The sequence below is a fragment of the Rhinopithecus bieti genome, unplaced genomic scaffold (assembly GCF_001698545.2).
Source record: "Rhinopithecus bieti isolate Rb0 unplaced genomic scaffold, ASM169854v2 scaffold_26710, whole genome shotgun sequence".
In the NCBI taxonomy this organism is placed as follows: Eukaryota; Metazoa; Chordata; class Mammalia; order Primates; family Cercopithecidae; genus Rhinopithecus; species Rhinopithecus bieti.
The window spans coordinates 163,978-189,226 of NW_016811906.1; the positions used below are offsets into that span (position 1 = coordinate 163,978).

The following is a 25,249-nucleotide window of genomic DNA, read 5'->3' on the forward strand; positions in this document are numbered from 1 at the left end:
TTACAGTTGAGCTTTCAAGTTACACATGTGTAATATTCTTCCTCATTAACTCCTTTTATTCTGTATTTGCATTTAAGGATGAGTTTCTGAAGAGCCATCTGGTTATCTGGTTATACTACCTCCTGCAAATGTTGACTAGCTGGTTTCATAAACCAAAGCTGTAGGAGTTGTTGTATTGTCTCTTAACTAGTAACATAGTCTGCTCTTCTTCATGGGCTGAGAAAGTTACTAACCTGCAGTCATCACCTCCAGCACTAACAACATGTCGATCACCACTGGTAAATCGAATATTTGTCACGTGGGGCGAATGACCCAAGAACCTTTTGTGTTTTGCCTAAAAAACAATGACAGACAGAGCTTAGGGCATTTGGTGCACACTCACATCAAAGGATCTTATTAAGAACTGTAATCTCTATCACAAGAGCTGTGGAGAGAGGAGGGAGTTACCACTGTAGCCAGTGATTAGAATGCGTTTTCAGCGTGAGTAATGGATCTGCAAAACCCGGCTGTGTGGGCAGTCAGAAGTCTCCAGGTACTCTTGACAATTTTTCTCTAAGGAGAAGCATTTGAAATTTGGTAACTGATGATAGGTTTTGTGAAAAGCTAATTACCGCTTTTGTAGGATAGTTCCAAAGACGGTATTACTTGAGGGAGAGGATTTGTTTCTAATAGCTTTTATTTCAGAGTAAACAGATTTAGAAAGTTTGGGGAAAATGGAGCAACTAGGACAAAACATTTTAAATATATGGGAAAAAGTGCTGATGATAAGACATCAAAATTAGGAGTAAACTGATAATAGTAAACAAAATACAGACTTACAAACTTTTCTGGACATGGGAAGTCAAATAACTTAACCATGCCAAAGTCATCTCCTGTTACAAGACTGATTCCTGAATGAGATACACAGGCACAGTTGACATCAGCTTTCTCAGCATGTCTGGACCAGATTCCCAAAACCTCGTCTCCTAGAATACTATAGGGAAGGAACAAAAGAAAACTCATAGCAAGTGCGGGCAGGTTGACTATATTCAAAAAGTTTCTTGGCAATTAACATACAGGAAGTAAATTATGGTAAGGCAAGTTGTTTGGAGACCTGAATTTCATCAGGATATCAACTCCTGCCTTTTAAAAATGTAATTTTATAATTTGAAGGGTTTCTACATTAATCCTTTTAAGATTAAAGTAGTACTTTATGAAAACTGATAGAACTATTTTTTTTCTTCTTTTTTTTTTTTGAGACGGAATTTCGCTCGTTACCCAGGCTGGAGTGCAATGGCACGATCTCGGCTCACCACAACCTCTGCCTCCTGGGTTCAAGCTGTTCTCCTGCCTCAGCCTCCCGAGTAGCTGGGATTACAGGCATGCACCACCAGGCCTGGCTTAGTTTGTATTTTTAGTAGAGACAGGGTTTCTCCATGTTGGTCAGGCTAGTCTCGAACTCCTGACCTCAGGTGATCAGCCCCCTCAGCCTCCCAAAGTGCTGGGATTACAGGCGTAAGCCACTGCACCTGGCCAAAAACTTACAGAACTCTTTTTCAAATTAAAAGTGCTACTTGGCTGGGTCTGGCAGCACATACCTGTAATCCTAACATTTTGGGAAGCTGAGGCAGGAGGACTGCTTGAGGCCAAGAGTTTGAGACCAGCCTGGGCAATATTGTGAGATCCCTATCTCTACAAAAATAAAAGTGACTTATGACATAGGAATTTTAAAAAAAATTTCAGAGATGGGGTCACGCTGTGTTGCCCAGGCTGGTCTCAAACTCCTAGGCTCAAGTGATCCTCCCACCTCGGCCTGCTGCATCAGAGATTACAGGCATGAGCCACTATATGCCTGGCTGATACAGGAATTTGATGGCCTTTTTCATTGACCAAAAAAATGGATAGTCATGGTTACCTGTCATACAGCCAGAAAATTTGAACAAATTTGGAAGCTTTGACTTCTAATAGATTCAAGATAGCATTCCTTTAGATAGAGAACTAATAACAGTTGCTTAAGAGCACCCAATACCTTTTTGCCAGTCATTAAATTTAATGTTAAGAAAAATATCAGGGTATCTTTGAAGTTAAAACTTTGATTTCCTTAAAAAAAATTTGATAAATCATGGAAACTGATAAAACACGGAAATATATTCAATAAAAAGGGGTCCCAACATGAACATACCATTTCAAAATATGGTAACAAAAACTTGAAACTCAATTACTATTCCTTAGTGGAATTGCTCTAACAGCTCAGAAATAGGATTTTCCGATTTTTCTAACCGGCCTTCAAAGTCAGTTCTTGCCTTGTGAATATGTAAGTATTTACCTAGTCCATGTAGCCCAAGTAATTCTGTCAATAGCGGCATGATCCATAAGATGTTTTCCTGAAGGCACTTCATAGATATGCCGTTTATAGCAGCCACTAGAGACCTTTCACCAGATTCAAATGGGACAAGAATTCCATTAGGTGAGAGACAAAATCCACGGGGGGTTTACAGAATACTAGCATATTGCTACTTGATTTACATGTCTAACATTATTAAGTATGCAAAAGATCACTACATAAACTTAGAGGAGAAAAGCACTGATAAGTGGGGAAGGAAAGAGGAGCTGTAGGTCGGAAGATACAAAGGCAGGAGTTGAGAAGCTGGAGCTCCAGAGCTGAGGAGCTTCAAATGCATTCACTAACATGAAATGTAGAAGCAGAACTTGCCACCTGGGTATATAGTACTGGTACCGTACCTGGAGATATCTGCTATCTGCAGAGAAGTCCATCTGAATGACAAAGCTTGGAATGTCTTTGCAGTAGCTGATTCTGTTAAGAGTGGGGCCCAATGTTAGGTCATAAAAATCCACTGAGTTCTCACTAGAACCCACTGCCAGATACCGGGAATCTGGACTAAATCTGAATCAAAACAAAACATGTAAAAAGTATTAGACCACATGAAGTATTATAAATATTTAAGATCAGTGACTTTTCCTTTCTAGTTCTTAAAAGTAATGTGTGATATAGCCTCAAATAGATTTACCTGACAGATACAACTGATTATGTATACTGACATTGTCTGGGTTACATAAAATAAGGAAGCTTTATATTTTACTTCAATTTAAAATATTTCTGCAATTGTCATCTCCCAATTCCTTTAAAAACAGCTCATGGTTTAAAAAACCTTGTAATCTCAGAACTTTAGGAGGCAGAGGCAGGCAGATAACCTGTGGTCGGGCATTTGAGACCAGCCTGACCAACATGGAGAAACCCTGTCTCTACTAAAAATACAAAATTAGCCAGGTGTGGTGGTGCATGCCTGTAATCCCAGCTACTCGGGAGGCTGAGGCAGGAGAATCGCTTGAACCGGGGAGGCAGAGGTTGTGGTGAGCCGAGATTGCGCCATTGCACTCCAGCATGGGCAACAAGAGCGAAACTCCGCCTCAAAAAAAAAAAAAAAAAAAATTAAGTTTTTAAAATAGCGGCGGGGTCTAAGTTGCCCAGCTGGTCCCAAACTCTTGGCCTCAAGCAATCCTTCCCCCTTGGCCTCCCAAAGTACTGGAATTACAGGTGTGAGCCACCACACCCAGCCAAAACATCAGCTTTTAAAAGCCATTGGCATTACATAATAAGCTAACAATCAATTAAGATAGTTTTCTTCCATCTGGAAAAAAAGTCTTAATATTAAGCAAAGAACACAGCTCAGCTTAACCTCCACTTACTAAGGTGAAGTGACACAACTTGAAGCTTGGAAGAATTTTTTTTCTTTTTTTTTTTTTTTTTTTTTTTGAGATGGAGTCTCACTCTTCTCCCCCAGGCTGGAGTGTGATAGCGCAATCTCTGCCTCCCAGGTTCAAGCGATTCTCCTGTCTCGGCGCCCCAGTAGCTGGGATTATAGGCGCCTGCCACCACGCCTGACTAACTTTTGTATTTTTAGTTGAGACAGGGTTTCACCATGTCGGCCAGGCTGGTCTCAAGCTCCTGACCTCAGGCAATCTGCCTGCCTCGGCCTCCCAAAGTGCTGGGATTACAGGCGTGAGCCATCACGCCCGACCTGAAGAACTTATTTAAAAGACAAAGTGATGTGCTATTTGCCTAGCAATCCCTGGAGTCATATGAGGCAATTCAGTCTCTTGAAATGGCCCATGAGTCTTATTGAGGTACCACAGGGACATGTAAAAGCTAAGGGAAGCCACTGTTACTGTTTTATATATTGAAGTTCTGAGGAAGGTTTCATTTGTAAAAGGATTTTACTGATGAAAAGCGTACAAGCTTTTGACAGACCTAGATTCAATAATCTTATCTACTGATCACATAGAAGTACTCAGTAAATGGTAGCCACTGTTGAAAATGCTTAAGCACTGAAAAGGTTTAAGAAACATTTAAATTAATCTGGATTCTGGAACATTTAATCAATAGGTATTGATTAAATTAATGAACGACATATTCCCAAACTGAGGTTATTAAGAGAAGATACATTTGGAATCACAACTTTAGTTTTCCAGGGTGACAACTTTTGAAGGGCAGATGGCTCTCTTGTGTTACAGTGGGAGATACCTCTTGGCAGAATGAACTTAATGGACATGGCTAAGTGTTAACATGAATTCATCAAACATTACCTACTAGTACTTGCTATTATAAGGCACCGTGGTTGGTGCCCAGTAGGTTTATAATTTAGCAAGAAGAATTAAGTAAGTATACAAACAGCCATATTTTAGCATATAATTTATAATGTGGGAAATGCTACAGGCCCTGGGGACCTCTTTTTGAAAGCATGGCTAAGGAAAATTTTTCAAATGGAAGTTGAATCAAGTACATATTAGCAACTCTATTCCATTTGTTCACTAACCTGATATCATGGATTGCACATCTCCTGTCTCTCTTCTTTCCCCATATTTTTAGAGAACTCACTAGTAAAATGATAAATTCTCCATTTTTCATTCCAATAGCCACCATGTCCCCTTCAGGGCTATAACACACAGTACGAGCAGCATGCCCCAAATTCACTTTGTTTAACATCTTCTGCATTAAAAAAAAAAAAAAAGTCACAGGAAACAACATTAAGTACTTCTAAATTAAACCCGTTTCCCTCAAAAATTCTCAACTTAATTCTGAGATAGTTCTTTAAGCACTAGCAATTTAGAACTTCCAACTTTTCTTTTCAGAAGCTGTAACCTCTTTTAAAAAATCCATACTTACTTTATCAGCAATATCCCAAAGTCTCACCGTCCCATCTTCTGCAGCAGAAAGGAAAATATCCCTGGAAGGATGGGTTGCTAGTCCCCAAATTGGCCCATCCACATGACCGTTAACTAAAATATTACAAGCTGCATTTTTCTCTCCAACTTCGATTATTTCAGCATTCCTTGTCCCAACAAGGATCTTGCCCTGAAACACAAGTAGGACCAATACATTGAATGTAATACAACAGCTGCTCTTCTTCATAATGTAAAAACGACTCTATTGACCTGCTTTCCGACAACTTTTTGCTTTGAGCTAATCTAGTAGCAAGGCAGTCATTATCTCATGCAAATTTTTCTATGACTACAGGCACACATCTATCTAAGCACACTGGGCTGGATTACATATTAGAGTCCATGCTACAGAACAGAACTTTTCTGTGGCAGTACACCTGGATTCTTCAATAATCAAAAGTTTTTATTTGATAATCTTAGGATCTCCAAACAGGGTAAGTGCAGTTGGATATAGGAAAAAAGTACTAGAATTTATTTTTTAGTTAAAAAGTGAAAGCTTAACTACTATTTAATATGCAGACTGAAGATAATATCCATATGATTTATAAATACATAATAAGTACAAACACGCTCAAAAATTTCCATAGGAATTGTAGTGTTGAAGTTTTATTTTGAAATGGACACAGAATTGTACATATTTATGGGGCGTACGGTAATGCACGTAACCATCACCTCAGACATTTATCATTTCTTTGTGATGGACACTTTCAAAATCCTCTCTTGTAAGTATCTGAAAATATATAAATACGTGATTCTTAACTACAGTCATCCTACAGTACTACAGAATACTAAAACGTACTGCTCCTATCTGGCTGTGTAAAATCCTTTAACCAGTCCTTCCCTATTCCCCTCCTCCTCCCCCTTCTCCACCTCCAGTAACCACTATTCTACTGTCCACCTCTGTGGGATCAATGTTTTTAGTTTCTGCATAGGAGTGAGAACATGTATTTATCTTTCTGTGCCTGGCTTGTTTCACTTCACATCATGTCCTCCAGTCCCATTCATGTTGCCACTAAGAATGACAGAATTTCATTATTTTTTATGGCTGAATAGTATTCCATTGTTTGTTTATTACATATTTTATCTAGGGAATGTGTGTGTTTTAAGAAAATGGAGACAGCTGTCCTAATATAAATGAATCAACTGGCAAGGGTTTTCAATTCTGTTTACTAGAGTTGTTGAATTGGCGGATTCTAGAAAATATTGGAGGTTTACATACAGTATTTAGACAGAATAGCTTCCTAGCTTATGCACCACACTGGTCCTAACTTTGGGAAAGAAAGCAGCAAAGACAGAGTAATGCCAGCAAGCAAATCCATCTTTATGCATTATTAAGTATTGTTCATTAAGCTGCAAAGGGTGAGAGAATCACAGTAATAACCACTTTCTATTTTCTGCTGCACTGCATCAGCTCATGGAACATCTTACTTTGCCTCTGCACACAGAACGAACACAATCTGTGGCTTGTCCTGTCTCAAGCCTGAAGGCACGGCACCGCCTCAGTTCCTGATCCCACAGTTTAACCGCTCCTCCTTCTTTTGACCTAAGTAAATAACCAAGCCAGAGTAAGTGTTTATTATTGGCTACTGTAATTTTTATTATAAACAAATACTAAGTTATAAGCAGAATCCTTAAAAAAAAAAAAAAAGCCCTGGTATTTATAATTTACTTCCAATATTCTTCTAAACTTTCTATGGCAATTTGAGGATCTACTATGTCTCAGTCAAAATAAACATTCAGTTTCAGTGAATTTTGAGAAATACTTTTTTTCTGACATGAGCATAATTTTATTTAGCCTCTACCATACATTATCCTCTCTCATAATACTTTTTCTTTCCTTTTTTTTTTTAAGATGGACTCTTGCTCTATCTCCTAGGCTGGAGTGCAGTGGCACGATCTCAGCTCATTGCAACCTCTGCCTCCCGGGTTCGAGCGATTCTCCTATCTCAGCCTCCCAAGTAGCTGGGATTATAGGCGTGCACCACCCCACTCAGCTAATTTCTGTATTTTTAGTAGAGCTGGGGTTTCACCATGTTGGCCAGGCTGGTCTTGAACTCCTTGACCTCAGGTGATCCACCCGCCTCGGCCTCCCACAGTGCTGGAATTCCAGGCGTGAGCCACTGTGCCTGGCCTCATAATACTTCCTGATTAGGAAGATGTAAAAAACAATTTTATTAAAAGGAAACAATTAAAAAAATTAAAAAACAGTTTTATTAATGGAAATGTAAGGCAAAAATAATAGAATTACAAATGCTTGTGCTACAGAGTTGATTTATTATTTTTTTTGAAGGGACAGAGTCTTGCTCCCCTGTCACCCAGCCTGGAGTGCAGTGGTGTGATCTCGGCTCACTGCAACCTGTGCCTCGAAGGTTCAAGTGATTCTTCTCCCTCAGCCTCCCGAGTAGCACCACCACTCCCGGCTAATTTTTGCATTTTTAGTAGAGACAGGGTTTCACCATATTGGCCAGGCTGGTCCCAAACTGGACCTCGTGATCAGCCCGCCTCGGCCTCCCAAACTGTTGGGATTACAGGCGTGAGCCACTGCACCCGGCCCAGACTTTATTTTTGAAGGCCAAAACAGAAGCATATTTATTCCCTACAAGGTATTAAAATATCTCACTGGAACAGTTTAGCAGGCTTCTAGTGAGCGGGGGTGTGCAGGAGTAAGTGACGTGGAAAATACAAGTGTTAAGGGACGAAATAGAGCCCATTTATGGATTTTCTCCTGGAAGGACTGAAAAAATGTATTCCTTCATTTTCTGCTAGATGAATTGCTTGTTTTAAAGCATGCCTATGTACATTCTTCCTTTATGTGAAAGGCACAAATTCTGCACTTGTGTTTAACATATGTGGGTTCTTTCAATCCTGTATTGAAATGTAGTTCTTAGTCACCTATATGTCATGTTTATTTTTTGTTTTTGTTTTTCAAACGGGGTCTCACTCTGTCACCCAAGCTGGTGTGCAGTGGCACTATCACAGCTCACTAAAGTCTCAACCTCCCCAGGCTCACTGATCCTCCCACTTCAGCCTCCTGAGTAGCTGGGACTACAGGCGTGCACCGCCACACCCAGCTAATTGTGTTTTTTATAGAGATGGGGTTTCACCACGTTGCCCAGACTGGTCTCAAACTCCTGGGCTCAAGCGATCCGCCTGCCTCAGCCTCCCAAAGTGCTAAGATTACAGGTGTGAGCCACTGTGCCTGGCCTACATGTCATCGTTCAACATGCATATGACTATGTTGGTGACAAATCAAATCATAAGTATCTGCTTACTGTTGGGAGATTTGAATATCACTCAGAAAAGACCTCTTCTCAAATTTTGAGGTCTTGTATACAGTTTAAGTTTGCCTCAAGCAAAAGGAAACAAGGGAGTTCTCTCTAGTTCCCTCATCCTTTTCTAAAGCAACAATGTGCATTCTACTCCTTAGAATCCATTCTGAACAAAAAAGAGAGCCGGCAAAATACAACCCTGGCTCCAGATTCCCCCATGGGCCTCCTACTCAGCAAATATGTACACAGGCATACAGACATTAAGAAAAGTAACTCAACTTGTAGGACAGCTACCTATCCACACCTCAGGAAAAGTATCATCCCAACATGAAAAAAATTGGAAGTGAATTAATATCAGAAATGAGAATCAATAGAAGGCACATAAAAGGTAATAAAGGAGAAGCATATGAGGAGAAAGGTCAGAGAGGACACACTGTGTAGCCTAGAAACAACTAGAATAATTAACTGCAAACCTCAGGTAGGTCACAAATGCATAAATATTCTGTGAAAAGAAAGAGGACTCACGGCCTTTCCTTTCCCCCAGTCACGATAAGTCCATCTCGCAGGGTGGTGTACATGGCAAACACAGGCCCGTTGTGAGCTCTCGCCACGATTCTACACAATATGTGATCTTTCCACACACAGACATCACCACTGATGGTACCTGTAAACGTCAAGTTATTCTGAAAAGGAGTGGGGGAGGGGGAGACAAACTCATCAAAAGTTCAAATAGAGTTCAAATAGATAATTTTCTATGTATGTGCAATGCTGTCTCGCCCTTGATACAAAAGAGCATGCATCGTGTAGTGGCAGCAGCAGCGCTGAATTCAAGAGTCAGGAAACCTGAACTGGAGGCTTAGCTTTGTCAGGACCTTTTCCTTTCCAAGTCTGTTGCTTATTAGCTAGAATAACCCTGGACAATTCTTCCCTTCCAATTCTAACATACTGTAATTCTAGAGTTTATTTTTTATTTTTTTGAGACAGAGTTTCGCTCTTTGTTGCCCAGGCTGTAGTGCAATGGCGCGATCTCAGCTCACCACAACCTCTGCCTCCCAGGTTCAAGCAATTCTCTTGTCTCAGCATCCCGAGTAGCTGGGATTACAGGCACCTGCCACCACGCCTGGCTAATTTTTTATTTTTAGTAGAGACGGGGTTTCACCCTGTTGGCCAGGCCAGTCTTGGACTACTGAACTCAGGTGATCTGCCCGCCTCGGCCTCCCTAAATGCTAAGATTACAGGCGTGAGCCACTGTGCCCGGCCTGAGCCACGGCGCCTGGCCTGGTCTTATATTAAGAATACCCAAAATGTTCAGCTGAAATTTGACATGGCACAAACATTTCAATGGTCTTTTTCTCAAAAACGTTTAAGTGTACTTAAATATTCTATAATTATAACTTTTCCTATAAGTATTGCATACCCACATAAACATTTTAATTACAAAATCCACTTAGTTTTTAGATGCACCAAATACAGCCTAGCCAATGCAGGATATTAAAGGAAAGAGACGTGGATTGGAAGCCACAGGTCCAGATGAGATGGAGTAAAGTGAGGGGAGAGCAGGGCTCCTGAACACACTTCTGTCAGGGCCAGGAACTGTGCTATTTCCTGCTGTCTCACTACCTCCTCCTTCCCTCGAAGTAGAGACACTGGCCCAGAGCACTTCCAGCTGTATGATAAGCAGTGTGTTAAATGATAAAAAGCAAAGGAAATCCTAAACGCTAGTACCACCTTCAGTCATTTGAAAATCATGTTTCTTGATTTCCCTTTCTTTTACTCTGACAAATTTTTGGGACTATGAAGAACTACTAGGAAGACAGAAATTTTAGGATGTTTAGAGTGACAATTACAAGATTAAGGAAGGCTTTTGAGTATAACAGTAGTCCAAGGAATCAAATGTTCATCGTAATCCTTATTATGGTGGCTCACACCTGTAAACCCAGCACTTTGGGAGGTCAAGGTGGGAGGATCACTTGAGCTTAGGAGTTTGAGACCAACCTAGGCAACATAGTGAAACCCTGTCTCTACTAAAAATGAAAAAAAAAAATTAGCCAAGCATGGTGGTTCCTGCCCTGTAGTCCCAGCTACTAAGGAGGCGGATTACTTGAATCTGGGAGATGGAGTCTACAGTGAGCTATAAACGTACCACTGCACCACAGCCCAGGCGACAGAGTGAGATATTGTGTCAAAAAAAAAAAAAAATCCTTTTCCCCCTCTCATTAACGTTCTTCTTTACTCCCTAATTTCTGAAAGAACTAGATTTTTGAAAGATGAAATACATGCTTGACCAGGGCATGTAATGATTAGCAGATCACAGTATCATATCAACAACATTAATGTGGCTGAAGATCTAAGGCAAGAAAACGTAAAGTAGTCAAAGTCACACTACGTGCATTTTAAGAGACATACTGCACCAAATGCAATAGCGAGCATGGTCTGCATCCGGGCATCTTCCAGTGTGCTCAGTAGCCCTTTTTTGCTAAGAAGAGCCCTTCCTGCCAGGGTCCAGAACTTCACGTGTTTTACTCCCACTGAGACAAACTGGGTATCTGAATCTGGTCGGAATTCTGCCACAAAAATACGTTGATTGTGACCAGCTCTGCTGGCAATTTTGGCACCTGACAAGATACAACAAAATTATCTAGGTTATTACAAGAACCAAGCTAATCAACAGCATCAAACAAATATGTAAAATACATGGTTCAAATAACAGAGGCTTAGAAGAGAGGCCAATGGCCCCTGCTCTACTACCTAGCAATACATGATTTACAATTATTTGTGTATCGAGTCCTTTTCACTTATCTTCATTCCATTAACTTTTCTTTATACAACTTAAACGTTTTGTCTAAAGTGTGGTAGGTAATACTATCCTGCTGATCTTCCATTATCATTAGAAATATACATAATTTTCATTGATAAGAATCTCTAAAACTAATCAAATCATTAATAATAAACATAGTTTCTTGCTGAAGAAAATAGCAGCGAAATCATTTGTAATACTAATAATGGTTTCATTAATGTATCTGGTTTTGTGAGGTTACAGTTCCACCGGGCTTTTAAAGTGAAATATACCTGCAGTACCACTAACCGTGTACAGTATATTGTGTAGGCCTACACTGAGTAATCATTTCAACCACCAACTTTAAGTCAAATATTAAATACAGAATTCCTACTACCCTTGTATTCTTGTTTTTTAAAAAATCAAACACACAAAAGAATCCTACCTTCCTGCCATCTCCAAATGGTAATAGTATGTTCTGGGTCTAGTCCCACAGAAAGCAATAGTTTGCCCGTAGCACTGAAGCTGACTGAACATACTCCCTTTGAATGGTAGCATCTTAGGATAGACAAAGTCTGCTTGTTCATTGCATCCCAAATGTGAATAGAAGGAGCTGCAGCTAAATAAAGATAATATCAAAAGTTGTAGTCTACCTGTTTAAATGTTTCTGTTTCTAAAGCTGATGCATATTCATCTCTGAAACATGGACAAATATGTACCAAATAAAAACTGTACTAAACAAAGAACAGCTCAAAACTAAGACTGAACTTAAAAAAGGAAAAGGAGTTTTGGGGGTGGGGAGGAAAGAAAAGGAAAAAATATAGAACACTTCTTCTGGCTATATTCCAAATTGCATTTTTGGAAAAACAGCATTTAGACAAGCAAATCAGGCAATCTCAACTTTAAACAATTCAAAACAAATGCATGTTTTATGTATACTTTTAATCTTTATACAATTACATGGAGAACTATACAAATATTACACAATAAATATTAAACACCAAGTATACATTCAGTTCTGATGTTACCTGAAAGAGAAATGAAAAGCAGACACAAATTGAGAAAGGCAGTAGATAGGAAACCACCTGAATAGATCTCAAATTTTCAACCATAAACAGACAGACATCTGGTAAAAAGCTAAGTTCATATCACTTTATAAGACATGTACTTAAAAAACAGGATTTCATGAGAAAGATAAAACTGCTCATCTTTAAAAAATGTGGTTATTATTATTAATCTTATGTAGCTTATATCTGCTGCTTAAAAAAATTATCTCAGTTCTCCATATTTTCTAAAGTTAAAAAATTATAGTTTTATTATTTTCTTTTTTATGAACTGCACCCTATAAAATGAATAGGGATAGGTCAATTCAGCAGTTAATTCAATCTCAGAACATAAGTACTTTTAATGAAGCAATAAAAATACTAAAGTGCATTTACTTCAAATTATAAATGTTATGTTTTAAAAACAGAGAAACATTAAATAAGACAAGCTGCCTGAAATCATTCAATGCAGAAATAAATGTCAGTCTCTAAAGAAAATATTCTGATAAATTTAGATTATATTTTATACCATCTGCTATTTGTAGTACACAATGATAAATTAAATCTGACAGTTCTTCAAAGCAGGTAAAATATATTAAACCAGAGACTTAGAGTATCATTAAGTAGAAATTGTTCAAAGATTTATGCAACTGTAAAATATCAAAACTACATGGAAATATACATAAAAGTTTATCATATAATAAAATAGGTTATGTTTGTAAAATGTATGACAATAATGCAAGTATTGAACTAAAATTAAAATATTCTTCATTCATTAAAAGTCAAAGTACCCCAAGGCACAGGTAAATTTAACCTCCATAAAGAATGTTAGGTGGCTTAAATTTAAAATGTAACTATATACCAGATCACTCTATAAATTTTGCCAGTGATAAACATTATATAAATATTGTTGTATGTTTACAAAATGCACCTCTAGGCAATTCACGTTATATTTGCCAAATTGTGATGAGGTAGACAGTAGATTTTCAAGAAATATCACTAATTTTTGCCTCCAAATTTAATATGCCACAAGTTTAAATGTTTTATTTATCTAAATTTAAACAGCAAGTAATCTTAAATTAAATTACTGAGTTTCTCATTTTTATAAAAAATTAAAGGAGATGGCAAGAAGGTGAAACCAGAATTTATGTTTTAAAACCTATAGGTATGTAAGGTAATGGAATTGCCACACACTTAGACTGCTCTAAACTTACATCAGTAACAGTATTTAAAACTAAAATTACTGCACATTTTCAGGACCTCTCGAAGTTACTAAAGATGAAACTATGTTCACTAAGTATATTGTATTTTCTCCTATCATTTGGAAATGATCGTTCCTGATGCTTGGGGAACACATATACAATTCTTACTCCTCCTGTTCCAGGAGGCCATGAGGTATTAAGTACCTATCATGGCAGGCATATCACTGGGGACATCTCATATTTTCTAACGCTTACCTTCTAGGTAGGTACGTTTTTTCCTGAACTCAGCCTCAGAGAGGATAACTGACTTGCCCTAATACAACTCCGAGCTGGGAGAGGCAGCACAGGTATGCTGTTCTCAGGATCCAGGTTCCATTCTCGCTCTTTTCCCCATATCTAGCTCCCTCCAGAAAATCAATCCCAGTAACTTTTCACTACCGTTTTTGACTCTTAGTTTCCTGTATAGAGATGCCGTAAGTGTCTCTATAAATTGTTATTTGGGTCTTACAAGAATCAAAGTTTTAAAGGATATTCTTTATCCCCGAGTTTGCCTTGGATGCAGTATAATAAAAACTGTATTTTTTTTTTTTTTTTTTTTGAGATGGATTTTCACTCTTGTTGCCCAGGCTGGAGTGCAATGGCATGATCTTGGCTCACTGCAACCTCTGTCTCCCAGTTCAAGCGATTCTCCTGCCTCAGCCTCCTGTGTACCTGGGATTACAGGCACCCCCCACCACACCTGGCTAATTTTGTATTTTTAGAAGAGACGGGTATCTCCATGTTGGTCAGGCTGGTCTCGAACTCCCGACCTCAGGTGATCTGCCTGCCTCGGCCTCTCAAAGTGCTAGGATTACAGGCATGATCCACCATGCCTGGCCTAATAAAAACTGTATTTTAAAAGAAAATTTTAACATGGGCCATTCGATATGCCAATTGTATTTTGCTCTTTAGTCTCTGTAGTGAGTAACTCCTTACTGCATACTCAGCATCCATTACATCCTTTCTTCCTACCAAGGCTCCAATTTTATTCAGCAATCTACTCTCTCCTAGAGTGCAACTGATTCAGGGGAAACAAACTGCATGCTCAACTAATAAAGTCTGAGCCCACTGTGATAATACTGCCTCCACTCCCAACCCAGACCTCAGTGATTAGTTTAATAACCCAGATTTAAACCAATCAGCACATGGTATTCCCCTAGTATCTTCTTAGTTCGAGGTTTGCTTTGTGTCCTCACACAGTCAGGCTAAAATGACTCAGTCAGGCTAAAAGCAAGGATTTTTAGGTCATAGTTCTGAAAAGGATTTTCTTCCTTCTTTCCCACTGGATAACAGCAAGGAAGCACGTAACTCCAATTGCTACTACAGTCATTTTCACGACCACAAATGCAACCAGCCTTGTAGGTGAAGCCAACACTGTGGATAGCAGAGCAGAAGAGATGGAGAGTCCCTGGGTTCTGGATGACATTGTGAAGCTCCTGAAGCAGCACACTCTGGAGGCTACCCTCCCTCCTCATTCTTGTGTGCGAAGGAATTTCCTTATCCTCTGCTGTAAAATGCAGACACCCACTGAAGTTATTTGATGGGCAACTGCCTGTCACTACAAATACTAACCAAGACCAGAGAGTGAGTTTTCTCTACTTAATTGCCTTAAGGATCAAAATTATCAAATTCTAAGGTGCAGTCTTAGGAGGGCTGAAATTACTTTGTCAAAGACAAAAGATATTCCCATAGCGTCCACTGAAAACACATCTAATATGTTCAATGGTAACTTTTCTTTTTTCTTTTTGAGACAAGGTCTCACTCTGTCACCCAGGCTGGAGTGCCATGATGCGATCATGACACACTGCAGCCTCGAATTCCTGGGCTCAATTGTTCTACCTACCTCAGCCTCCCGAGTAGCTGGATCTACAGTCACATGCCACCACACCCGTCTAAGTTTTGTATATTTTTGTAGAGATGGGGTTTCTTATGTTGCCCAGGCTGGTCTTGAACTCCTGAGTTCAAGCAATCCGCCCACTTCAGCCTCCCAAAGTGCTAGGACTGCTGGGCATGGTGGCTCGTGCCTGTAATCCCACCACTTTGGGAGGCTGAGGCGGGTGGATAACTTGAAGTCAGGAGTTTGAGACCAGCCTAGCCAACATGGTGAAACTCCATCTCTACTAAAAATACAAAAAATTAGCTAGGCATGATGGAAGTTGCCTGTAATCCCAGGTACTTGGGAGGCTGAGGCAGGAGAAATGCTTGAACCCGGGAAATGGAAGTTGCAGTGAGCCAAGATTGCGCCACTGCATTACAGCCTGGGAAGTAAGAGTGAAACTCCATCTCAAAAAAAGAAAACACAAAACAGAAAAACCCAAAGTGCTATGATTACAGGTGTGAGCTACTGTGCCCAGCTCATATCTCTTCTAATGTATTTATTCTCCCATATTCCAAAGTGACAATTTAAAAACTTTATCCTTGTTCCAACCCAATACCCATTCCCCACCTCCTCACTCTCAGTTGACGATACAGGGAAAATGGAAGTCATTAGATAGTACTTCCTTATTTTCTCATCCCCAAATCTACCAGCCTTCCCATATTTGTACAAGAAAGAATGTCAAATAAATTTTACTCCTTATATCTGTGGATAATTTCTTCCTGCCAAACTGATTTCTCTCAAAGTATTCCCCATCCCATTTAGCTCACTGTTCAAGCAAAAAGTTAACAACTGGCCTTGATTCCTCACTTTGTTATACCCCTATATCCAATTAATCAGAAAAGATTACTGGCTTCACTCCAGAATACACCCCATATTTGTCTTGTTCTCTCCACATTCATTCCTGCCACCCCGCTTAACTGTTTTTCGCTTGGACTACTGTAACGGACCCCTAATTTTCCAGTTTTCTCTCTTCCCCCTCTACATTCTCAATAGTGTAGTGAGAGTGGTTTTCTCAAAGTATAAATTAGGTCACATCACTCCCTTGTTTAAAATTCTCCAGTGACAGACTCTGCACTTAGCATGAATCCAAACTCTTCTCCCTGAGCTACAACATCCTGCATGAGATTACCACTCTACCTCCCTACATTCATCTCAGAGGCCTTCCTCCAGTCACCCTGACCTTCCAGTTTCTTGATCCAGCTTTAGGGCTTACGCAGGAAAGATTTAATATAAGCAGGCCCAAGGTTACTGTCATCAGAAGGGCCTGCTTGCTGGGCTAGCTCTTGGCCAGTGTGTAAGAATGTTTGAAGTGTTCTCCATGATGACAAAGCTCTTTTGTCCACCTGGGGCGCTGAACACTTGCTTTCTTCAGGGCGTCTGGTATTTTGGTAGTTGAGGCTGGTCTTTATCCCTATGTGACCAGCCCCCAATAAAAATTCTGGACTCTGAGACTTCAGTAGGCTTGCCTAGGCAGAAACACCTCATGTGTGGTGCTGGATTTGACTGCTGGAGGAAGAAGCAGGTTCTGTGGCACCCTGGCACAAGGGTGGTGGAGAGACATAGAAACCCTGTAACTAGATGCTCCAGATTCTACCTCATGTGTCTTTTCCCTTTTCTGTTCACTGTAATAAACTAAAGGCTTAAGTACCTCTGAGTCCTGTGATTTCTCCTAGTGAACTGCTGAATGTGTGGGAAGTCTTGGGACCCCTGAAACTGGTCTAAGCCTGCAGTCCCCAGATCACGCCTCAGCTATCCACTCCTGGCATAGCTGAATGTTACCACCTCTGAGAAAAACAAATACTTTGTTTTATTGCCATCATCTCATTTATTGTTTTTATCATATTTATTGCCATCTCAACTCAAATCATCAAGGTTTTTTAATTTTTCTTTTTTTGTTTGTTTTTTGTAGAGACAGCATCTTGCTGTCTCGGCAACAGCCCAGGCTGGACTTGAACTGCTGGCCTCAAGTGGTCATCCTCTCTCAGCCTCCCAAAGTGCTGGGATTACAGGTGTAAGTCACCATACTCAGCCTGTCATCTCATTTGATTGCAATTCAATCCATGCTTCACTGTGCCTTAAAAGTGTGATATTCAAAAACTATTTTTGTTTTTACCCTTGTTTTGACATGATGGAGATTTACTGGTTAAAAACCAAAATAAAATAACAAGAGATAACAGATAGTGCTCAAAATCTGTGAATTATAATTGTGTTACTGGAACCTGCAGGGTACCAAACAGCAGTGCAAACAGATGAGTGTCATCTATAGCCTCTGTAGCTACTATACACCTCTGCCATTGTAGCACAAAAGCTGCCACAGAACATATGTAACTTGATAAGCATGGTCATGTCAAATAAAACTTTTATTTAAAGTGCTTAAAACAGTGCTGAGCACATAAAATAGGTTAAAATATATTAGCTCTTTTTAACCATTATTATTATTTTTTTAATTTCTTAAAAATTTTTTGTAGAGACAGGGTCTCACTATGTTGCCCAGGCTGGTCTTGAATTCCTGCGCTCAAGGGATCCTCAGACCTTGGCCTCCCAAAGTGCTGGGATTACAGGTGTGAGCTACCATGCTTGTTAAAAAAAACTATTACTATTACCACAGGCTGAGTTCAGAATCATGACATTAAAATAATATATTCTTAATGAAAAAAATAATCTGCAAGTTCTTTATAGAGTAACAAGATACTTGATATGGTTTGAATTTATGTCCTTGCCCAAATCGCACGTTGAATAGTAACCCCCAGTGTTGGAGGAGGGGACTGGTGGGAGGTGATTGGATCATGGGGGTGGATTTCCCCCTTGCTGTTCTGTGATTGTGAGTTCTCATGAGATCTGCTTGTTTAAATGTGTAGTACTTCCCCTTTCTCTTCCTCCTGCTTCAGCCATGTAGGACCTACCTGCTTCCCCTTTGCCTTCCACCATGATTGTAAATTTCCTGAGGCTTCCCCAGCCATGTTTCCTGTACAGCCTGTGGAGCTGTGAGCCAATTAAACATATTTTCTTTGTAAATTACCCAGTTTCAGGTAGTTCTTTATGGCAATGCAAGAATGGACTAATATACTTGAACTTAAGCTTAATATGCACTATCATCACCAAACAATATAAATATAGCAGAAAATGTTTAGATTTCCTTACCTGACATGTCTGCTGAATCACCTATAATGGAAAATAATTATCTATAAATAACATAAATCTGTAAAATCTGTAAAAACCCAAATATCATATTAATTATAAACTATTAGATACAAAATTGGTTTTATTACATTCGATTGAGTAAACTGTGAGAGAAGGTACTCATTTCAATTATACAAACTTATTAACATTCTATGTATGATCTTTCAATCTTCCTTTGGATGAAAATTTTTTGTTTTCTTTGCATTTAATGAGTTACATAAACTTTTAATTATAACAACTTTTAAAATGATACTGATATGATTTAAGATGATATTACCCTCATTTTGGTTTATAAAAATGTACTGCTAATAATACTCTGGAGTTTTAATTACAGCAAAGGTTACTATATAACTCAAGAAAGGAAAAAAGTTATTTCTTTCAACTAAAGATTTTCCATATGCATCTTTTAATGCATCTTTAAATGCATCTCTGTCTCCAGGGAAGGATTAGATCTAAACCCTCTGAGCTGAGAGATATGATGGCAAAGGTTACTGTATAACTCAAGAAAGCAAAAAAGTTCTTTCTCTCAACTAAAGGTTTTCCATATGAGTACAAGTTTGCCAAGAAAGAAAATGTGAAAGCCCATGCTCATTATATTTGTGGCAGAAATACCTAACAACCAAACTTTTCAACGTAGCAGACTTTAGAGCAAGAAAGAAAGTAAAAATATAGGAATCCACTGAAGACGGGTGATTGTTTTTTGCTTTGGTAAAGCTTTATATCCACATGAAATAATGATTTAAAAAACATATTGATAACATAGGTCCATAGTGCCTTGACCTGGAACATGAAGAAAAACAATAAAGTACTTAACTCTGCTGAGCAGACCACACAGGAAATACCATTTTTAGTTAATATGTTCTATTAACAACCAAATGGTGAGAGGGTTTGGAACTCTGCCACCTGAAGCCTGGTTGAAAGACTGGGAGTGTTTGGTTTGGAGAGACCAGGTTAACAGGGTCTGGGACAGAAGTACAAATGAAGACTTAAATGTCATCGACCTAAATATTGTACAGCTATCCATCAAGATAAAACTTGTCAAATAAAATATATTCTAGCCTCTTACCTTGATGAGTACACTCCTATAATGATCTGGAAGGCAGATACCAATTTAGAACTACTTGGAGTTTGGGCAGCATGAGACAACCTGACCCATTCTCTTCCATCCCACACCACAAACAGCCATGGAAGCTCATGTGTGGTGCTATGAACTGGATGTCTGTCTTCCCCCAAAATTCGTATACTGAAACCCTAATCCCCAGTGTGATGGTATTAGGAGGTGGGAAGGTTATGAGGACACAGTGAGATTAGTGTTCTTATAAGAAGAGACAGCCATCTGCAAACCACAGAGAAGGCCCTCACCACAACCTGACCATGCTGGCACCCTGATTTTGGACTTCCAACCTCCAGAGCTGTGAAAAATAATATTTCTGTTGTTTAAGCTACAAACTCTGTGATATCTGTCATGGCAGCTCAAATTTCTTAAGATATGTGGTTATCCCAGCTACTACATTAAAACTCCATCCACCCCTACACAATGAACAGCTTGGCCACCCCTCAAGAGTACACACATTGGTTGTACAGTCTGTCACTGGGAGGACAGATGCAAAGAAAAGGCTCATGCAGGGCCATTAGTAGGTTCAGGACCATCTGGTAGAGAATTCTGGGATTTCATATACCCAAAGCATGGTCCAGTGGAGAAGTAGGCTCCCCCACGGAAAGCAATCCCCTTGCTCTCATGTACACCTTGTTCCGTGGAATATAGTTGCAGGGTGCCCAGAGGAGACATTCTAGAAGAGAAGAACTCAGCTGGGCACAGTGGCTCATGCCTGTAATGCCAGCACTTTGGGAACAAGGCAGGTGGATAACAAGGTCAAGAGATCAAGATCATCCTGGCCAACATGGTGAAACCCCATCTCTACTAAAAATACAAAAATTAGCCGGGCATGGTGGCGGGCACCTGTAGTCCCAGTTACTCAGGAGGCTGAGGCAGGAGAATGCGTGAACCCAGGAGGCGTAGGCTGCAGTGAGCCGAGATCCCGCCACTGTACTCCAGCCTGGGCAAAAGAATGAGACTGTCACAAACAAACAAACAAATAAAAGAGAAGAACTAGATAAGACTCAGGGAAAATATGCTAGCTGTCTCCAAAACTGGAAGATAATGTCATATGAATGTGATTGGATGTTCTAGATACCCCAAGAATGAGGGCCAAAGAGTAGCAATCACAGACAGATTTCTGTTCTATATGAAGAACCATTTTATAACAGCTTCCCAGGGAAACGTTTACTTCATTAGGTATTAAGTGGCAGCGGGATTCAAGCACACTGTAACAGAGAGGATAAAATGATATACTTGGCCCTAAAATTCCAAGAGTCTAGCCAAGAAAAAAGTTTGAATGTAACTGGCTAAAATAGTACAAAATCAAACATTTCAATTCCTCTATGATCTATATGATTTTTAACAGAAGGAACAATAAACATTGTAAATGCTGTTTTGTGCTTTGTGGGAATTAAACAAGTCTGACAGCAAAGTAACAAAACAATTCTCTTAATGTGTGAAGAGAAAAATAAAATCCTTCCCATTCTTTAGTCTTTCCTTGAGTCTATCTTAATTAGTCACCAGTAATTTTTGTTATCTATTTTCTGGAAGGGTACAAATGGTGTAAGGAATGGAGCTACATATATAATCTAAAATTTACTTCTGTACTCCCCAGAGTTTGACTGGGAAAGAAACAGGAGGGATATAATTAGTCACTTCATATTTCCTATAGTGTTGTCTTTCAAAATAAAGGGGAAAAAAGGGCCAAATTCCTAAAAGATTAATTTGTGACCATGACATTTCTTAACTGAGAGAGAAAACCATAGCACTAAAATGATAAATAAGTTGCCTAACAGAGGGAGAGCAAAGGAAAGAAAAGGAGAAGTCAAGGTGGGAAATGAAAGAACCATACTTTCTAGAATTCTATTTGCAGAATATGAATTCCATTAATACAGGGATTTTGCCTTTTTGTAAGTTGCCTGTATCCCCAGCACCTAAAATAATACCTGGCACATAGCAGGTGTTCAGTAAATTTGCTGAGTAACTGAATTTATTCAATAAACATTAACTAAACCATAACTATGTACTAAGAGGCATTGAGCTAGATACTTAGGTAACATAGTCTCTTCGTTCCTCAAGGAGATGGGCCTTGTTCCTCGTGCACAGTGAAAATAAGAATTCACTTTCCAAAAACTTAGCACAAACAGAAACTAGACCTATGTATTTATATGCAAAGATTAGAATATTTTCTGTATAATGGGTAATGTTCCATTTACTTTTAAAAGTAGAAAACTGTACAGAAAGGAAAAACACAAAGGTCTATGTGGCATAGCTTCAGAACCAGGCAACCCAGACAACAAATTCCTATCAACTTAGAACTTGCACGAAAAATGAAGATATTAAAAGTATAAATTATCTTAGTCAAGAAGAAAAGGGACCTGGAAAGCTAGTTTAGCCATCAAGGTCCAATAAATTCCAACAAACACACTGATTTCAATAAATTTTACAAACTTATTGAAGTTTATGAGATTTCTGCCATATTCATATTTAGTAATCACAGGTTGGCAGATATGTCCTAAATAGACCTGCCATCCTCTCATCAGTTTGACTGTGGAGTTATGGCCTTTAAGTTTTTCACAGAGGTAAAAGAACACAGATATATTTCAAAACAGCTCAAAACAGTTGGTGAATTAGGTCAATGACAAAGAAAAGAAAAAGATAGAAGGGATTTACCAACAAAAAATAGACTTGGGTTCTCTCTTCTTTCTAGCCTAAACCCCTGCTGAAGCAGGGTTCTACCCTGCCCAGTCTAGTTATTTCTTAGCTTCCCTTGTTTACTACTTCCTCTTCAAACTCCTCTTTTCTGCTTTATATACTATTGAATTAAACCTTTTTGCTGACCAGAAATTCCTGCTAAAGGACTAAATTCAACGATTTCAACTACCATACAATAGTTTACTTTAAATTCTGGATTGTCAAGACCAACTCAGATAACCAGAATGAGTGAGAGAAAGGTACCTGGAAGCTAATAATATGGTATAATTGGGTAGTGCTTTACATATACATAGATTTTGAACAATCAATAAATAATAAATAAAATTATATTTTGATTTTTCCTTGAATTTATTTGAACAAAGCAAATGCTTTAAATCGCTTCTTTTAAAATATAGAAACATACCTACTTGGCCAGTTGCCACTATGTTGATAAATTTGGGGTGCTGGTTTACTGTGAGGCACAGAATATCATCATTATGTTCCTGATAAAAACTCTGAGAACCTACAAAAAAGAATTTGAGAATTAAGTTTGAAAATTTTAAGATATAACAGTCAAAAGCCCTTACCCAGAACAATGAACTACTCTTTAACTTATTTGCTTATTCAAAACATATTTTGAGCACTTACTATATACACAGCATCATAAGGATAGAAAAATGATTCAGAAAATCATTTAATGGGACACAGCCATAAAAGGGATAAACAACACACTACAAGGCTGAAGATTCCAAGTACCACAAGAGAGTTGGGATCAAACTGCTATGGGAATTCAGAGCAGAAAAGATTAATCTCATCATGGGAATATGGTAATCCTGGACTGACCCAGACAGATTTTACAAATGTAAAAGTCAACAGGGAAGGGCCTTGTAGGCAGAGGAACACTTTAAGCAGAGGCCTAAAAGCAGGAAAGTGTTACATATCCATATAACAGGCTCATTTGGTGGAAGTGTAGGGTCATGAAGAAGAAAGATGAGTCACATGGTTGGAAAGGCAGTTTGGGACTAGAGTTAGGGAGGATTTTGAGTGTCAGCCCATGAACCTTAAAGAAAAGGATTTGCCAGAGTCACATAGAAACCAGTAGTAATTTTCCATTGAATAATTTGGACCATATTGAGTCATATTTTATATTTGTTCTGAAGTCAGTGGGGGAGGAACTGAGATCTTTATTTGTTTTTCTTTTTTGAGACAGTCTTACTCTGTTGCCCAGGGTGGAGTGCAATGGCGTGATCTTGGCTCTCTGCAACCTCCACTTTCCTGGTTCAAGCAATTCTCATGCCTCAGCCTCCCACGTAGCTGGGATTATAGGTGTGTGCCATCATGCCCAGCTATATATTTTTTTGTATTTTTAGTAGATATGGGGTTTTGCTGTGTTGGCCAGGCTGGTATCAAACTCCTGGCCTCAAGTGATCTGCCCATCTCAGCCTCCCAAAATGCTGGGATTACGGGCATGAGCCACCCTGCCGAGCAGGAACTGAAGTGTTTTGATCAAATGAGTATAATGTGGCCGGGCATGGTGGCTCAAGCCTGTAATCCCAGCACTTTGGGAGGCCGAGACGGGCGGATCACGAGGTCAGGAGATCGAGACCATCCTGGTTAACACGGTGAAACCCCGTCTCTACTAAAAAACACAAAAAAACTAGCCAGGCGTGGTGGCGGGCGCCTGTAGTCCCAGCTACTCGGGAGGCTGAGGCAGGAGAATGGCGGAAACCCGGGAGGCGGAGCTTGCAGTGAGCTGAGATCCGGCCACTGCACTCCAGCCTGGGCGACAGAGCGAGACTCTGTCTCCAAAAAAAAAAAAAAAGAGTATAATGTGATTCATCTGGTAGTAGTGACAGTGAAGAGACCTTGTAAGACTATGACAGTAGTCCGTGCAGAAGGGAATAAAGATAGACGTGTGCAAATAAAATGAAGAGGTAGAAAATGAGTTCAGAGCAGTAGGTTGGATCCAGAGGATAGAGAACCATAAATAATACTAGGCCCACAAAAAAGCAAAACAAAAATCAAAGTGGGGCACTTCAACAACCCACTGATAGTGTTAGACAGATCATCAAGGTAGAAAACTAACTAAGAAATTCTGGACTTGAATTAAATACTTGACCAACTGGACATAAAAGACAGAACACTCTGCCCATCAACCATAGAATATACATTCTTCTCATCTGCACATAAAACATACTCCAAGATTGACCACATCTTCAGCCATAAAGCAAGTCTCAAGACATTTAAGAAAATTGAAATAATATCTGCCATACTCTCTTAACCACAGTGGAAAATAGAAATCAACACCAAGAAGATCTCCCAAAACCACAATTACATAAAAATTAAACAACTTGCTCCTGAATGACTTTTGGGTAAACAATGAAATTAAGGTAAAATGTTTTTAAAAATCTTCAACGTAAATTAAAACAGAGACACAACATGCCAAAATCTTTGGTATGCAGCAAAAGCATGTTAAGTGTTAAGAGGAAAGCTTACAGTGCTAAATGTCTATCTCAAAACGTTAGAAAGATCTCAAATTAACAATCTAACATCGCACCTGGAGGAAACAGAAATATCAGAACAAAGCAACCCCAAAGCTAGCAGAAGAAAATAAATAACGAAATCAGAGCAGAAATGAACAATACTGGGGGGCGGAGCAAGATGGCCAAATAGGAACAGCTCCAGTCTCCAACTCCCAGCGCCAGCGACACAGAAGACCGGTGATTTCTGCATCTTCAACTGAGGTACTGGGGTCATCTCACTAGGGAGTGCCGGACAATCAGTGCTGGTCAGGTGCTGCAGCCTGACCAGCGAGAGCTGAAGCAGGGCGAGGCATCGCCTCACCTGG

At 39.4% G+C, this 25,249-nt stretch overlaps 1 protein-coding gene across 1 annotated transcript in view; it reads right to left on the minus strand.

Annotated features, from left to right (window-relative positions):
• The window catches only part of EML5 (EMAP like 5), a 205,258-nt gene that overhangs the window by 2,970 nt on the left and 177,039 nt on the right, over positions 1 to 25,249 (minus strand). The window contains 12 exon segments of the mRNA XM_017895377.1: positions 234 to 334; positions 820 to 973; positions 2,306 to 2,409; positions 2,722 to 2,884; positions 4,815 to 4,987; positions 5,165 to 5,353; positions 6,649 to 6,763; positions 9,015 to 9,172; positions 10,896 to 11,104; positions 11,711 to 11,884; positions 18,570 to 18,590; positions 22,826 to 22,924. Of these exon segments, the coding sequence (XP_017750866.1) occupies positions 234 to 334; positions 820 to 973; positions 2,306 to 2,409; positions 2,722 to 2,884; positions 4,815 to 4,987; positions 5,165 to 5,353; positions 6,649 to 6,763; positions 9,015 to 9,172; positions 10,896 to 11,104; positions 11,711 to 11,884; positions 18,570 to 18,590; positions 22,826 to 22,924 (1,660 nt within the window).